General features: G+C 38.8%; 2 protein-coding genes across 7 annotated transcripts in view; both read right to left on the bottom strand.

Annotated features, from left to right (window-relative positions):
- prkag3a (protein kinase, AMP-activated, gamma 3a non-catalytic subunit) overlaps window positions 1-1,231 on the bottom strand; it is a 63,779-nt gene extending 62,548 nt beyond the window's left edge. Inside the window, exon 1 of one of the 2 annotated variants that reach the window (XM_051930603.1) lies at window positions 1,118-1,231. In XM_051930603.1, the coding sequence (XP_051786563.1) occupies window positions 1,118-1,150 (33 nt within the window). In that variant the 5' untranslated portion in view covers window positions 1,151-1,231. The remainder of the gene's footprint in view (window positions 1-1,117) is intronic. The other variant, XM_028807270.2, reaches the window with a different exon arrangement.
- A 9,191-nt stretch (window positions 1,232-10,422) lies between these two features.
- Window positions 10,423-15,543, bottom strand: part of ttll4 (tubulin tyrosine ligase-like family, member 4) — an 82,018-nt gene continuing 76,897 nt past the window's right edge. For all 5 annotated transcript variants that reach the window (XM_028807273.2, XM_051930592.1, XM_028807271.2 and 2 more), the window contains one exon: window positions 10,423-12,923. Coding sequence is in view for 1 of the 5 variants with exons in the window: in XM_051930592.1 (XP_051786552.1) it covers window positions 12,849-12,923 (75 nt within the window). In the remaining 4 variants the exon portion in view is untranslated. The remainder of the gene's footprint in view (window positions 12,924-15,543) is intronic.

The raw sequence follows: 15,543 nt of genomic DNA on the forward strand, positions 1-15,543 counted from the left end.
AGACCATAAGGCCATTTAAACTACATGCACAGCTTTGGGAAGCGGGAAGAAAACCAGAGTACGATGCGTCAGTGAAAAGACTTGGATTCGAAACCCAGTAGGCTGAGTCCTTGAGATCATACCTCTATCCACTGTGCCACCCCTATATCATGAAATATTTGCACTCATGCATCAGGGAAACATGGTGGAGAAGCAGTTAATCAGGCCTCACAGTTCCAGAGTCTCCTCCCAAGCACTGCTAGCACTGAACAGCTGCTGGAGAAGTGACCGGCTCACCACCGCCATGGTGTCTCGATGGACATAGAGACGACTAATAATTGTGAGTAAAAAAATAAAAAAAAAGATAAGATTCGACTGGGAAAAACAAATTGAGTCAAATCTGTGAACCTTGAATGTCTCTAACCAGCACACAAAGACAGGCGTATCATTTTTATCCCCTTTAGTTTATCATCCATTCATTTTCTAAACCAATTTTGAGTCATTAGTGCTTATCACAGCAGCACTGAGTTCAAGGCACCAGTCTTACAGGGAGTTACATTAAGTTTGATTATATTATCTCATGACACACAGTTTATCGATGAAAGGGTGACGCTCCTTCTGCTATGTCATTAATCAACCGCTTTATTGAGGTGAAACACGTAAAAATGTCAAAATAATGTTACTTTCTCAAACTAGTGTGCAATTTAATGGACCACCACTAAAAGGCATAAGGCTACAAGAAGTAAAAGAAATGACTTTACTCACATTTATTTATAAATATTCTTGTACTTACGGTATACAATCTCCGATTTATTTTGAAAATATATTTCTGCATATAGCACTCAAAGCCAGCCTGACTCAACTGAGCTGAATGCTCCTGAAGTCTCAAGTCTCCTGACCATGAAAAGCCCTGACAAATCTGCTCGACAAACCCACACCATCAATCCCATTTCGACACAGTGTGCTCTCAGAGCAGCGTCACCGAGCAGCGCTGGGCAAAATGTTGCATGGAGCAGAGGGCAGGGTTTAGTTTTGCGAGCCACATGCCAGGTGCAGAGCCACATGCATGCCCAGGGTGTTTGTTTTAGAACTGCATTCAAGGAAAAGGGAAAAGCGGCCAGAGCATGCATTGCACTACCTGAGCGACAGGATCTGGGATCCGTTCCTCCATGCTGTACACGCGGAGCGGGTGGCAGTCTGACTAAAGATGGTATGTTGGCAATCCTTAGCCTAAATGAGGAACAGCAGGCAGGGGATGGCCCAGGCAGGCAGAAGGGGGAGAGGGTGGGCGGGTGGGTTACAACAGGTCACCAAGCAGAAGGCAAGGCGCCGCTGTCTCTGTAGGTCAGAGGTGTGTCTGTGAGGGAAATGAACTATGAGCAGCCTTGAACCGCTGCCCTCACACTCTTGGCGTGAAACTGGTTTGTTCCTTCAAAATCTGTATCTGGGAAGATGAAAGTGAGACTCTAATGTCAAACTATGAGAAACATGCAAGTCTATTAAGTACAAATAACAAGCAATGCCAGGAATTAAAACACAGCTTGAAAAAGTGGGAGGCATCCAGCTGTTTCTGTAATTCACGGCCATGTAGATTTGAGGGATCTGATAGAGATGCGGAAAACTGTGAAGGTTCCCCTTATTCCTGAAGTGGGATTAGTTTGAAATATTACCAACAGGACTATTTTTAACACCAATGACCCACAGGATATGTGGGGTTGTGCAACTGGCCTGTCAGTCACCAGAGCTCCATTAATATCACCTCCTGGTGAATTCTGGGAATTTAAGAGTAGATATAGCAGGGCAAACAAAGTGCAGACACCCTTTGTATTAGCTTTGTTTTTACCTTGTCCTCTTTGCCTGTTAAACTATGCCGGTCACACCGGCCATCTCATATCAACGATTCAGGGTTGTAGGAACCTGAAGAATAGCTCAGTAACACTAAGAAGACGACGGACAGCAATCCCAAGAGCACACATTAGAGACACCAAATGAACAAAGCTTCAGCTCTTTGGAACGCTAAGGAAAACTGCACATAACAAAGGAACAATACACAAACTCCACACAGGCAGTGTCCCATCAGGACTGGGAGCTGGAAGACAACAATGCTGATCCCATTGTACGTATTTCAACCAGCAGCACAGGCTTCAAATGCTTATTTTATCACTGACATGTTAATGTTTTTTATGTTAACACTGTCAATTGTGTGGTTTCTTCACTTAAAGTCCCTAACTCTCCCAACCTGTCCTCCAGTGAGGATCAGAGGTCGTACTGGTTCAGCATTCTTCTTAAAATCAATGAGCAGCTCTTTTATCTTCCTCACATTTAGTTGGAGGTTCTGCTCACTGGCACCACCTTTACATCCTCCTGGCCTCTTCCTCAAAATATTTGAGGTGTCAATCCCTTCTGTATCATCAACTAAACAATGGCCAGCAGATCCTCTCAAGCTGTTAGTACAGATGGAGATGGGTATGGGGCAGTCACTGAAGCTCCTTTTAATGTATGATTTTGAGGAAATGCCTCCCAATGTGCTAATTTAAAAGCATTTCGCTCCATTTTTTATTTCTTTTCATGCAATGTTCTTATAATAAATGAAAAAAGAGCACTTGTTTACTTACCGGTTTGTTCCCCGGGTGCACACGTGGAGCAGCCGTGTGTTGTTGAGCTTGGCTTGGACAAGGTGGTGCATACGTGTCTCTGTTCAGGGTCCTCAGGTGGAAACACGTGCCTGGTAGCCATTGTGCTTCGTCCTGGTGTTCTTCTGGTTCGACCATGGCATTTGGAAGACAACAAGCAGGTATATGATGGACACCGGTCACAGGTATAAGAGATGGGAGTGTCAGCAATGAAGGTGCATGTGCGTCGCAATCACCAGAGATATTGTGTAGGCTAGGCGGAGGGGGGGTAAGGGGGGGATTGGTCAGACTCTGGTCAGGTGATGGTTGACCCCGTCTTTTAGCTAGGCAAGGTTAGGAAAATCAATGAGATGTTGCAAAAAATGTGGGACACTGATCATAAGGGAAGACATATGTATAGGATACAAAGCAGAGTTAGATCCATGGGAAAAGATGGTAAAACAAGAAGGGAAAAAAATTATATTAACACATTTTAGAATTGGGCACACCAGATTAAATTACACATTATTTAAGCATGACAGTAATCAGTCCCCAACTCTCGTGCTGGAGGACCCCAGTGGCTGCATATTTTCGTTCTAACCCTTTTCTTAATTAGTGACCTGTTTTTGCTGCTAATTAACTTCTTTTGAGTTCATTGTAATTGACTTGCTCTTGAAGACTCTATAATAATAATGATATATAAAAAATGAGCCAAAACATGACCAGCAAACTGTGTCCATCATGCAATATCTGATAATAAAGAAAGGTGAAGGTCTCAGGAATGTTGATCTGCTCAGGTCCACAAAACATTTTAACAGTGCTCTAGGAAAAAGAGAAAATCAACAATTTTGGAAATGTCTGCTATTGCACAATGAGCGCAGGAACAAGACATGGAATTAAAGAACGGGTTTAATTAACTACAAGCCTCGGACCCTAATTAAGCAACTACTTGGACTGAAATTGATTGGAGTTTCAGGCCCTGACTTAGTTGGTCTTCTGTTGGCTCACTCACTTCACGTTTCATTTCTGTTTGGGTGCCATTTAAAGAAAGAAAGGAAGCAATTCAGAGGAACGATGAAAAAACTCGGGGGAGCAAAGTGTTAAAAAAACAAATCAATTAAAATTAATTCAAAAGAAATTCATTAGCAGCAAAAACAGTGCAGTAATTAAGGGATAGAATGAAAACCTGCAGCCACTGTGGTCCTCCAGGAGTGGAGTTGGGGACCCCTGGTCTGGAGTATGCAGATCGTGTAATCACTTAGTAGCAGGAGAGCATATTTTATTAGGATGTGAGGCATACAAACTGCAACGGGTTCAATATTTTAAATCCCTAGGAATGGGAAATTTCACATTAGAACAATTATTAAGCTATGAAGATGAGCTTAAATTGATTCATAGATCCATATTCTGTTATTTAAAAACTATAGAGTTATTAGAAAGTGTTTAGTTAGAAAACATAGGTATGCCTAGTTTTTTTTCCCTTCCTTTCTGCATCACACTCCAGTCCACTTGGTGGCATAAGTGTTCAACCCCTTGAATGTAGCCCAACTAAATCAACAGTAGCCAATTAGTTTTAGAAATCACATAACATCAATGGAGATCAGCTTTCTGTAGTTTCAATTGATTATAGTATAATAAATCTAATCTAGAATGTCCCACTAGTGGTGAGTCAGTATGGTGGCCTAACCTATACAATGAAGACCAAAAAAAAACAAACACTTCAAGCAGCTCCATGAAAAGCAGAAAAAAAAAACACAAGTAAGGTAATGGAGACAAAATATCGAAGTCACCAAATACCCCTCAGAGTCCACGTAAATCAATCAGGAAGAAATGGAAAGAGTATGGCACAGCTGTATATCTACCCAGAGCAGACCATCCACAAAAACTGAGTGATCGTGCAAGAAGATGGACAAGTGAGGGAGGTCACCAAGAGACCTATGACAGCACAGAAGATGCTACAAGCTAAGGAGTTTGGAGAGACTGTGTGTACTATGTCTAGACCAGAGTTTGCCAGAAGGCACACGGGAGACTCTGAAGTCAGCTGGAAGAACGTTTGTTAGTCCAATGAGTGCAAAACTGTGCTTTCTGGCCATCAGACTAAATGCCATTTTCAAAGTGAGCCAAAAGCCACACATTATCCAAAACACCCCATCACCGCCATGAAGCCTGGTGGTGGCAGCATTATTCCAGCAATTTTACTTCACTTTAGTTATTCTTTAAGATGTACAGTCAGAAATTGGATGCTGAGCTGTCGCCGGCGGGCCCTGGTTCTGCCGAGATCAGAGTCACTAGGTATGTTTACTGTTTCAGGTGTATCGAATATAGAAATCAGCTTCTCCAGTTTTTTATCAACAGTAAAAACACTTTAATGGGAGTTCTTTCCTTTTAACTGGGCGTGATGGCACAGTACTTAGCTCAAATGTATAGAACATTTAACATATGTAAATGTTTTCTGCATAAACAGCAGACATCTACAGGTTTAACTGGGTGTTTTTTGGGAGACTTTTCAGTCATAGATGGTTTGACCATCATAATAACAAGCGTGTGAGACAACATCCACCACCCCTACTTTGAGCACAGACTTCACAAGGCATTAAAACTGTTTAGAAATGGCACACTCAGCAAACCATTCATTCATTCATGGCTGTCTCCAGGTCTGTTATATACACTTCTGGCCCTGCAAGACTCAAAAGGCTATATGTTTACGTTGGACAGGATAGCATAAGCTATGGTCAAATGACCAGGGAGAAAGTCCAGGCACATTTTCTTCTCTATGGTTTACCATGTAACTGGCCCTAAATGATATAAAAATGTGTCCAAAATGAATGTATTTGTTCCCTGGCAAATCAACACTCAAGAGTCAAACTACATGGGAGAGGGGTGGTGTCAGCAAGGCTGTCTTAACAGCATTATAGGCCCCCAGGCAAAGTAGTAGACTGGGGCCCCTACCTACACAACCAGTCCTCAAGTCACAACATACATAGATTAGCATGGGGCCCCAAGGCAATTACCCAGAGTACCCAGTGTGCCAATGCGTTAAGACGGCCCTGGGTGTCTGATATGTGAATTTTGAGACAAGCAGTAATGCTTTTGTCGATCTTAATATTACTCACTGAAGGAATGATGCACTGTTGCAGAAAAGGACAGCTTTTACCTGCTCAGTCTAAGACTTTATTTAAGAAGGGGTGCAACACACCATTTTCCCCATCAAGTGTGAGAATATCATTTGTCATAAAAAAAAGCCTAGGACCTGTTTATGTGAAAATGTGAACCTCTGTCTACTGATAACACCATGACTGCTGACAGAGTTTTTGTATACCTATCTGTGAACGTGAACACACACACAAATATGCACATACTGTATATCCTCTCCCTATTTCTGCAGTTACACATGTTCATTACATATACTGTAGCACAAACACAAAGCAAAGGGTTATGATGGGGGTACGTTTTCAGAATTACAGCAGGTGATGCTAAAAATGGTGGCCCTAAGGGATCAGTGCTGGGACACTGCTCCTTTTAATGTACATACATGATCTGGACAAGAATGTAATGTCAATGTCAACTTTATTTATATAGCACATTTAAAACAACATCGGAATGCTGTGGCCAAAGTGCTTTACAATAATAGAATTAAAGAAAAACATACAATTAAAGAAAATCTTACAATTAACATGAATAACAAACATAAAATAAATGAACATAAATAAAATAAATAATAAATAGAAGTAAGGTTACATAATCACAATGAGGATACCATCAGTATTACTGAAGGTCACGGAATGCAAGTGAATAGAAAGAAGTCTTTCATCTTGTTTTGAACAGTTCAATTGTAGACGACTCCTTTATGTGATGAGGTAAAGAGTTCTACAGGCGAGGAGCAGCAGCTGCAAAAGCCCTGTCCCCCTTAGTTTTACAATTGGTACGAGGGACAACAAGAGATAACTGACCAGAAGATCTAAGCACTCTAGATGGCTGGTGTAAAGCACACAGTTCAGATAAACAAGCAGAGGCAAGCCCATGTAAAGATTTAAAAACTAGCAACAAGATTTTAAAATCAATTCCAAAACTGACAGGCAGCCAGTTTAAAGAAGCTAATATTGGAGAAACAGAGTCATACTTTCTTGCCCCAACCAGGAAGCAAGCGGCAGCATTCTGGACCAACTGTTACCTGTGTATCAGGGATTTGCTAATCCCAGAATACAGCGAGTTGCAGTAATCAAGGCGAGAAAAGATTAAAGCATGAATAGCTTTTTCAAGATCCCTAGAAGATAAAAAAAGGCTTGATCTTACCTAATAGACGAAGCTGGAAAAAGCAACTCTTGACTACAGAATTAACCTGTTTCTCAAAAGAGAGGTTACTGTCAAAGATAACACCTAGATTGCGGATTTGAGGTTTGCAAAAGACAAAGAGCCGAGAACTCCAAGACCAATTTGGGCTTTAGCTGATGGACCCACTATAAGCACCTCTGTTTTACTTTGATTCAGATCAAGAAAATTATTAGCCATCCAGGATCTTCGTTCAGAAAGACAGTTGTGCAGTTGATTTATTGCAGAGGGGAATATAAACCTATCATCACCATAGCAGTGAAAAGAAATGTTAAATTTCCTAAAAATAGCTTCAACAGGGTGAAGGTATACAGAGAATAAAATAGGACCCAAAAATGGATCACTGAGGAACACCACATTTAAGAGGAGCAGTAGACGAAAAAGAGAAATTTAAAATCACTGAAAAGTGTCTACCAGTTAGATATGACCTGAACCAGTTAAGAGCAGCCCCTTTAAGGCCAACAGCAATATCTCATGGTCAATAGTGTCAAAGGCAGTGGCCAGGTCAAGGAGGACAAGGACTGCTGCATCACCTGAGTCAGTAATAAGAGAGATGTCATTGAATACTTTCAGGAGGGCCGTCTCAACACCATGATAACGCCTAAAGCCAGATTGGTAGATCTCAAATAAATTATTGGAGTTAAGGTGATCAACCAATTGATTATAAATAATTCTAATATTTTAGCCAGAAATGGCAATTGGGAAATCAGATGCAAATTGGCTAAAACTCTAGGATCTAATTCTGCCTTTTTTAGACAGGGACAAACTGCAGCATGTTTAAAAAATGAGGGCACAACTCCCGCACTAATAGAATCATTGATAATGGCTATAAGGGTGGGCCCAACACATCAAAGGCTTCCACTAAGAGGCTTGGTGATACAATATCCAGAGGACAGGGGGCTGGTTTAAGGGTGCCAATAGTTCTTTTTAGCTGTGAAAGTGAGACAGGATCAAAAGATTCAAATACAATACCATGGTTAACAGTAGGAAGTTCATAGTCAGTTGGAACAATACCACAGTGAATTTTATCAATTTTACTGCCAAAGAATGAAAGAAACTGCTCACATGAAAGAACATTGCTATTTAATCCCATCACAGAATGAATAACAAGATGGTTAAGATGCAGAGGATATCAGAGGATTTACAATTGTCTAAATTGTTACAGAGGGACAGCATACAGGCTTGGGCAGATATGAGGCAGATGAAATATAAGGGAAGTATCGTGTAAGAAGGAAAAAGGTTAAATTTCAACACACAATGGGAGGTCTGAAACTTGAAAAGAACCAGGGAGTCAAAGAGGACTCATCTCTGTTTACATCTAGACACGTATACAAGCCATTAAGAAGTCTAACAGAATGTTAGATTATAAAGCACAACGTGTAGAGTACAAGTCAAGGGACATTAAGCTTAACCTTAATGAAACAGTGGTGAGGCTTCATAACGGCACAAGAGAAGAGTGACTGGGCTGATTCTGGGACTAAGAGGTATGAGCTATCAGAGGAGACAAAAGGAGTTAAACCTTTTCAGAATAAGCAAACTTATTTTAAACTGAGGCAGAAAGGACAGACTTTTTTTACAAAAATCACAAAATTGTTAAATTTTTTTTCTTACAAAGAAAATCGAAAGATTTGAGTTCATATTGAAATAGCACTTGACAAAATCAAGTGTGGAAAACAACATCTCCCATGTGGTGTCTATTATCACTGATGCATTTCTGAAGGTGTTCATGGAAGTTGGCCTCCACTGTTTTCAACATCGCTCTGTCGATTTGGGCAACTTCCACGCGAATGGCTTTCCTTCAGGTCCTCCAATGTACGGGGCTTATGCTCGTATACATGTGCCTTGAGGTGACCCCACAAGAAATAATCTCACATGGATAAGTCAGGGGACTGAGGAGGCCAATGAATGTCACCAAACTTGGAAATGAGGTGACCAGGGAAGACAGGGCAAATAACATCTATTGATGCTCTAGCTGTGTGGGCTGTCGCCCCATCCTGTTGAAACCACACACACCAGATAGGTATATGTTTTCGCCATAATTCAGGTAAAAAGAAGTTGTCATCTCGATATAGCGCTCTGAATGATTACTGAGGCCAAGTTCAGAACAATGCTTCTGAACAGATCGACTTGGACTGCGCAGCAAGGCTAGTCGTACGCTTTCCACATTTTCAGGGGTCTTTTGTTCATTAGTGTACCTCGTGTACGAAGTGCTTTAACCCAACATAGGATAGTGTTACAAGTGGGAACAGCTTTATTTCTGTGGATATTGAAATGGTAACGAAACTCACGCTGAACTGCAGTAATAGATTGGTTGTTCTTGACAAAACAGTCGTATGCAAAAACGCAGTGTTCTATTGTCCACGGCTCCATGGCTTCAACTAAAAAGAAAATAAAAAAAAAATGCTAAGACTTCGCAAACCTAACGCCACCTACCGCACATCTGTCACTCCACCTAGTGGTGAGTTCTAGCCATTTCAAAGACGTCCGTCCTTTCTGCCTCACCCTGTACTAAGAGGAGACAGGATTGAAGTGTTTAAAATTACAAAGGAAATTCATACATTACATCTCAGCTGTTACTTTAAAATAAACTCTGCAACAAGAACTTGGGGGCACCATTGGAAACTCGAGGGCAGATTTAGCACAAATGTTAAGAATTTTTTTTTTCATTTAAGCAAAGAATCAGACACACTGGATAAATTACCAAGCAGTGGGGTGGAGAGGAGAACTTTAAGGACCTCCAAATCTCAACTTGATGTTGATTTTGGACAGTCTAGGTAAACAACAAAGTTATGGAGGACAAAGGTCTGTTCTTGTCACAATGAACATGTTATAATTATATTTCCATCCACACATACTGTAAAAAGCATTCCTATATTTCACTACTGCAAACAGGTGAAGATTCAGTTCATTTAGCTCTTCTGGACACACAAACCAATAAATTATCACATAGGAGATTCACCTCCATTTATCATTTCTAAAGGTTGTCTTCTCTGTAAGAAGGGGTGCAGAGGGAGAAAACAGAAAAACAAAGTAGGGTCATATAAACTAAAACCATATTCAGAACTATAGGGGGTAATCTTGTCCTTTTTCATGCCTTCCCCCCAATTCCAATCCCAAGCACTATAAATATACAGTGGATATAAAAAAAGTCTACACACTCCTACCAAAATCATTGTGTAATAAAAAAATGACACCAAGATAAATCCTGTTAGAACTTAATTCTACCTTTTTGCAAAATTGCAATCTTTACAAAAGGTCAAAACAAATCACACTGCTTGTTTATTGAAAAAAAGTCACTTTTACATGGATGACATGGACGAAAGCGGAAGTGTTGAGCATTCCTCAGAAATCTCCACAAAGTCAATGTCCAATGCATTTTTTGAAAGCACGTCCAATCAGCAAATAGAAGATAGAATATACTCTTTTCTATAAGGCAAAAGGTTTGAAAACAAAAAAAAAAAAAAAAAACAACAACAAAAAAAACCCACAGCTGAGTACGTCATCATTTTTATTAGATTCATGTTTAAATAAAAAAAAGTCTTCTTTAATATAGAAACATATTACAATTTTCAATCAGAAATAATTTATGTAAACTCAAGTAACCATTTCACAGCCAAGGCAATTATAAAACTGAATATTCAGTAAATAGTCACCCTCCAAATGCCATCTGCAGAGATACATACATACACACACAGCTAATACATAATTCTGCTTTGTCACATGGTATTATCTGTGGGCATCCAATAATAAAATGTTAAGTACAAGAGGAGCAGCTTTTTTTTCCAGATTTTCAAATTGGCTTGTTTACAAACATTACAAAATGAAAGAAAATGAATTAGAATTTTTTTTAAAAAGTAAGCAATAATAGGTTAATTAAAAAGGAAAAACAGGTATGCTTACTTTATGATCGCATTCTACCCCCCCCCCCCCCCAAGAGTTAAATAACATACAAAACCATAGTTTAAAGTTTAGCACCAAGAATACAGAATATACCCAAACACAAAAATTAAATAAGAAAATTACAGTTTGCAACAAGTTGTAATTTCATTACACTCCAAAATTTTTGTCAACTCTTAAGACTGTAACACCCTGGGGAAACAAATGATTATCGTTTTTAGCTCTACCCCAAGTTGGGTGGTGTACCTGTCCTATCAATGGCATTTTCACTGTCTGAAAGATGTAAAAAGCACATTATATATATATATATAAAAAAAAAAAAAACCTAAAAATCGTAAAGCCTGGAACTGTTGCCTAAATTTACCATAAAATTACGACTGATATCCAAACAGCTACTTACAATGTGATGTTTAAAGAAAAATTTAACAAGCAATTATTGGGGATAAGCAATATAATTTAAAAAGGCACATTTGAAAAATGTTGAAGAAATACCTTAAAGGATAAAATGAGAAAGCACTGCTCTGCACTTTGTGCAATCCAAATTTATTACATTAGGCCACTAAAAAAAAGAACACTTGTTTTTTTTATCTGTCTGATGTCCAGAAAATTCAGTACTCCAGAATTCCAGTGCAAGTGTGCCATAACATACCACGTGCCACTCTCCTAAAGGATTCATGTTGAAGTGCCATAATTGACATATGAAACAGGAAAACATTTTTAAAAAGGCACTTGACTAGAGTGACAAGTTAATTTTATCCAATTCTGAACTATATAAAAACATACAGTACAAAAACTCAATTATTGCTGTTCATGCAGAATAGCAGCACTGTAGTATTGCTTATTGACAAATACACTTTGTATACTGTATTACAACTTAATCAAAAGATCTGCAAAGACTAAAAGAAAATGGCATTAAGGGGAGTTTATATACATTTATATGGATTTCAATATTTGGGATTAAGCAGATTACCATATCTGTTAGTTGGCAAGCCAGTTTTAAAAGGTATTACCTATTATGCAATGTTGGAAATGTATATGACAAGACATTCTGATAGAGGGCAGAAACCAGCTTTATGCAAAACGCATCAATTTTAATAGCAGCTTTTTTTTTAATTTTTTTTTTTTTTTTATTGGCAGTTCAAATGTATACTTGATGTTAAGACCACTGTAGCATGTGCTATTCCTATTTAGTGGTGGGGAGTGGGGAACATTTCTTTAACAGCCATAAAATTACATGCAGGACAATAGTTTGTTTTTGACAGCAAATTATTAAAAAGCACGAGTGCACATGAATATTTAATTTAAAAAGGGTATTATTAAACTATACTGTCAACACTGCAGGTATAAAACAATCTACTAAAATGAATGATTTTGGGAATTTTAAAAAGGTTTCCATAGTGAGAAACGTGAAAATTTCAGGATTTTCAGAATATTGCATAAGTGCATATTGCAAAATGTAATTAAAGTTGGCCAGCTAGCAGCTAAAAGTAAACAAGCTACATGCTATAATTATCAAATCAGTAACAAAAAAAAAAAAAAAAAAAAACTAGGAAAAACTGCCATTTTAAAAATTTGAAGCTGAATTTGAGAAATACAACTGGCAATTGCACAAGTAATCCATTGGAAATTTAAGAACTATTATTTTAGATTGCAGCTTTATGTTTAAGTGGATTAGCTTTCATTCCTATACAAAAACTGATATGACAGAGAAAACACTGTTTTATGCGTATTAAATACTTTTTAAGCTTTTAGAAAATTGAACCTTGTTTTTTTTTTTTGATCTTTAAGAAATCAAAAATGCTGATTTTTACCAGAAGTTTAAAAACTGATGTTTACAACACACTGCTGCTGTAAACATATTGGCCACATATATTGGTAGGAGGAGGTCAGGAAATGGATATGCAGAAACTAAAGCATGTACAATATTTCTCTTGTGCTTGAAGGGTTAAGGAAACATCCTGTATATTCTTGGAAACATATTGCATAAGTTAATAATCAATGGTCCACAAATCTTCTACACTGTATGCAGTCTCAGACTGTCTGTATCCAAGCATCTTTTGTCACCATCTTGAATTCAACATTTGCCTTCTTCCATGGGTATTGTAACTGAAAGTAAGCAGAAAAAAAATAAACCACTTGTCACACTGACATGTACACAGTAGAAGCCAAAAAAACAGTAAATACATTAAAATTGCTTCCCAATAAAGAATTGATTCAAATGTAGCTACACATAATTGATACCCCAGGAATAACAAAACGTAAGCAAAAAAAAAAAAAAAGAGGGGGAAGAATTTGAATGCAAGTCTTCTTTAATTAGACGGTACAGTACATCTTAGTGAGGATGATTTAGAAAGCACCATGGACAGTGTTCTTACATTTGGAGTGTGTTACAGTGATGTCTAATGCTTCTGGTACCTTAGCACAACCTGGGATCCTGGGCATCTAGTAGTTCATAAACTGAAAATCCAGTAGTTAGCGAGTCACGCACACCTACGCTTGATAAGGTGCAAACAAACTGTTTATTTCAAATAAAGAGCAAAAGCATGAAGAAAAAAAAAAAAAAAAAGTCATGCAATTTCTGTATTGTCACCAGTCCAGCAAGGACACACAAACAATAAAACCTTGGTGACACTAACCACACTACATTCTTGTTGAACCAATGGAAACACTAACATTCCTTAAACTTTCCTGTGCACATAGCATCTCCTGCTTTCACACTCTCACCAGTGGGGCCTTCTCTATTTGCGAGTATGCTATCAACTTTCACACGCTCCCTTCTGCACAACTGCAAACACGTTGGGATGACTGCCTGGGGTCTGGCAGCACTGACCCTACCGTAGGCCTTTTACAGAATACTTCCCCAGACAAAACCACTGCCAAAGTTTCTGTGTACTATTAGACATGCAAAGATCCTTTAGGTATGTTCAGTCCATCAAACCCTATGCTGCAACAAAAGGCAAGTGCACTCTCTAACTATTTACAATTATGTACAGGTTTTAGACCGTTAAATACTGATAAACCATATGCAAAACCTATCACATTGTGATTTGCCTGGTCACAACTAATGCAGACAATAGTTTCAACATATTTTAATAACATTAAAAAGGAAAGTTTAGAGGGGGATAATATAATAATGGGGGATATTACCCAAATATTTACTGGGCTAGCCTAACAAACAGCAGAACACAAGAACTGAAAATTTTAGATGTAATCACTGTCTGTTTATTATAGTATGTTAAAGCAAAAAAACTAGGGGAAGCCTTTCTAGATTCAGCATTCTGTAATAATCTGGATAGGATTCAAGGGATAGACGAGATGAAACAGTCATGTGAAAAGGCAAGTACACCCCATACACCCAAACAATAGTATTTTTGGATAAAGGTGATGCAATCGGGTTGGGTGATAATTTCATTTTGCAATAATTTAACACAAAATGAACAGATAAGTTACCTTTGGCTTGAATAGCTGGTATTGCCCCCTTTGGCAGAAACAATTCTTAAATTGTCATTTCCTGTAACTGTCTACCAGTCTCTAACATTAATTGGGGAATGTTTTTCCCACTCCCCTATGCAGAATTTCTTTGCCTGTGCGATGTTGGAGGGGTCACTTACATGCACAGCCAATTTCAATCCCTTCCTCACCACCAGCATCTCAATGGGATTCAGATGTGGGCTTTGACTTGGCCATACCAAAAACTTCCATTTATTTTATTGCAGCCATTCCTTAGTGGATTTCCTGATATGTTTAGTGTCATTGTTATGTTGCAAGGTCCACTTTGGTTGAGCTTCAATTTTCTGACAGGTGGTCTTGCATTATGCTCAAAGAATTCATATTGGATTCTATGATGGTGAACTGCCCAGGCTCTGATGCAGCAAAGGAGCCTCAAACCTAACCTTTCTAAAACTATGCATTACAGTTAGTAAAAAGGTGCTTCTTTTCAATGCTCTCTATGGTTTTCGCCAAACAGGTCTTCTGGTATTATTGCTAAATAACTATGTTTGCCATATCTGTCCAGAGCACTATTTTAGAAGTCCTGGTTCTTGCCTAGGTGCTAATGGGTAAACTTTTGACTTGATGTTCTTTCTGGATAACAAAGGTTTTCTCCTGGCACATCTCCTATATTATAATAATTTCTCCTGATGTAATTTGTGCAGCCTCTTTGTAATGGTAGATTCAGGCACTTTGACATCAACAATGGCAAGATCAGCCAGTAGGTCCAATGATGACATTGCGGATTCTGAGACTTCTTTCAGAATCTGCTCTCAAGCTGAACTTTCTGGGGTGACGTGGCCTGGACAAGCTGACAGAGATCTTTTCCAGTGTAGATTTTCTTCCAGTACAGTAATCCCTCGCTATATCACACTTCGCCTTTCGCGGCTTCACTCTATCGCGGATTTTATATGTAAGCATATTTAAATATATATCGCAGATTTTTTGCTGGTTCGCGGATTTCTGCGGACAATGGGTCTTTTTACTTCTGGTACATGCTTCCTCAGTTGGTTTGCCCAGTTCATTTCATACAAGGGACGCTATTGGCAGATGGCTGAGAAGCTACCCAACTTACTTTTCTCTCTCTCTCTCTTGCGCTGACTTTCTCTGATCCTGACATAGGGGGATTGAGCAGGGTGGCTGTTCGCACATCTAGACGATACTGACGCTCTTCTAAAAATGCTGAAAGATTATCTTCACGTTGCTACCTTCTGTGCAGCTGCTTCGTGAAGCGACA

Source organism: Erpetoichthys calabaricus, chromosome 8, assembly GCF_900747795.2.
Source record: "Erpetoichthys calabaricus chromosome 8, fErpCal1.3, whole genome shotgun sequence".
NCBI classification, from domain to species: Eukaryota; Metazoa; Chordata; class Cladistia; order Polypteriformes; family Polypteridae; genus Erpetoichthys; species Erpetoichthys calabaricus.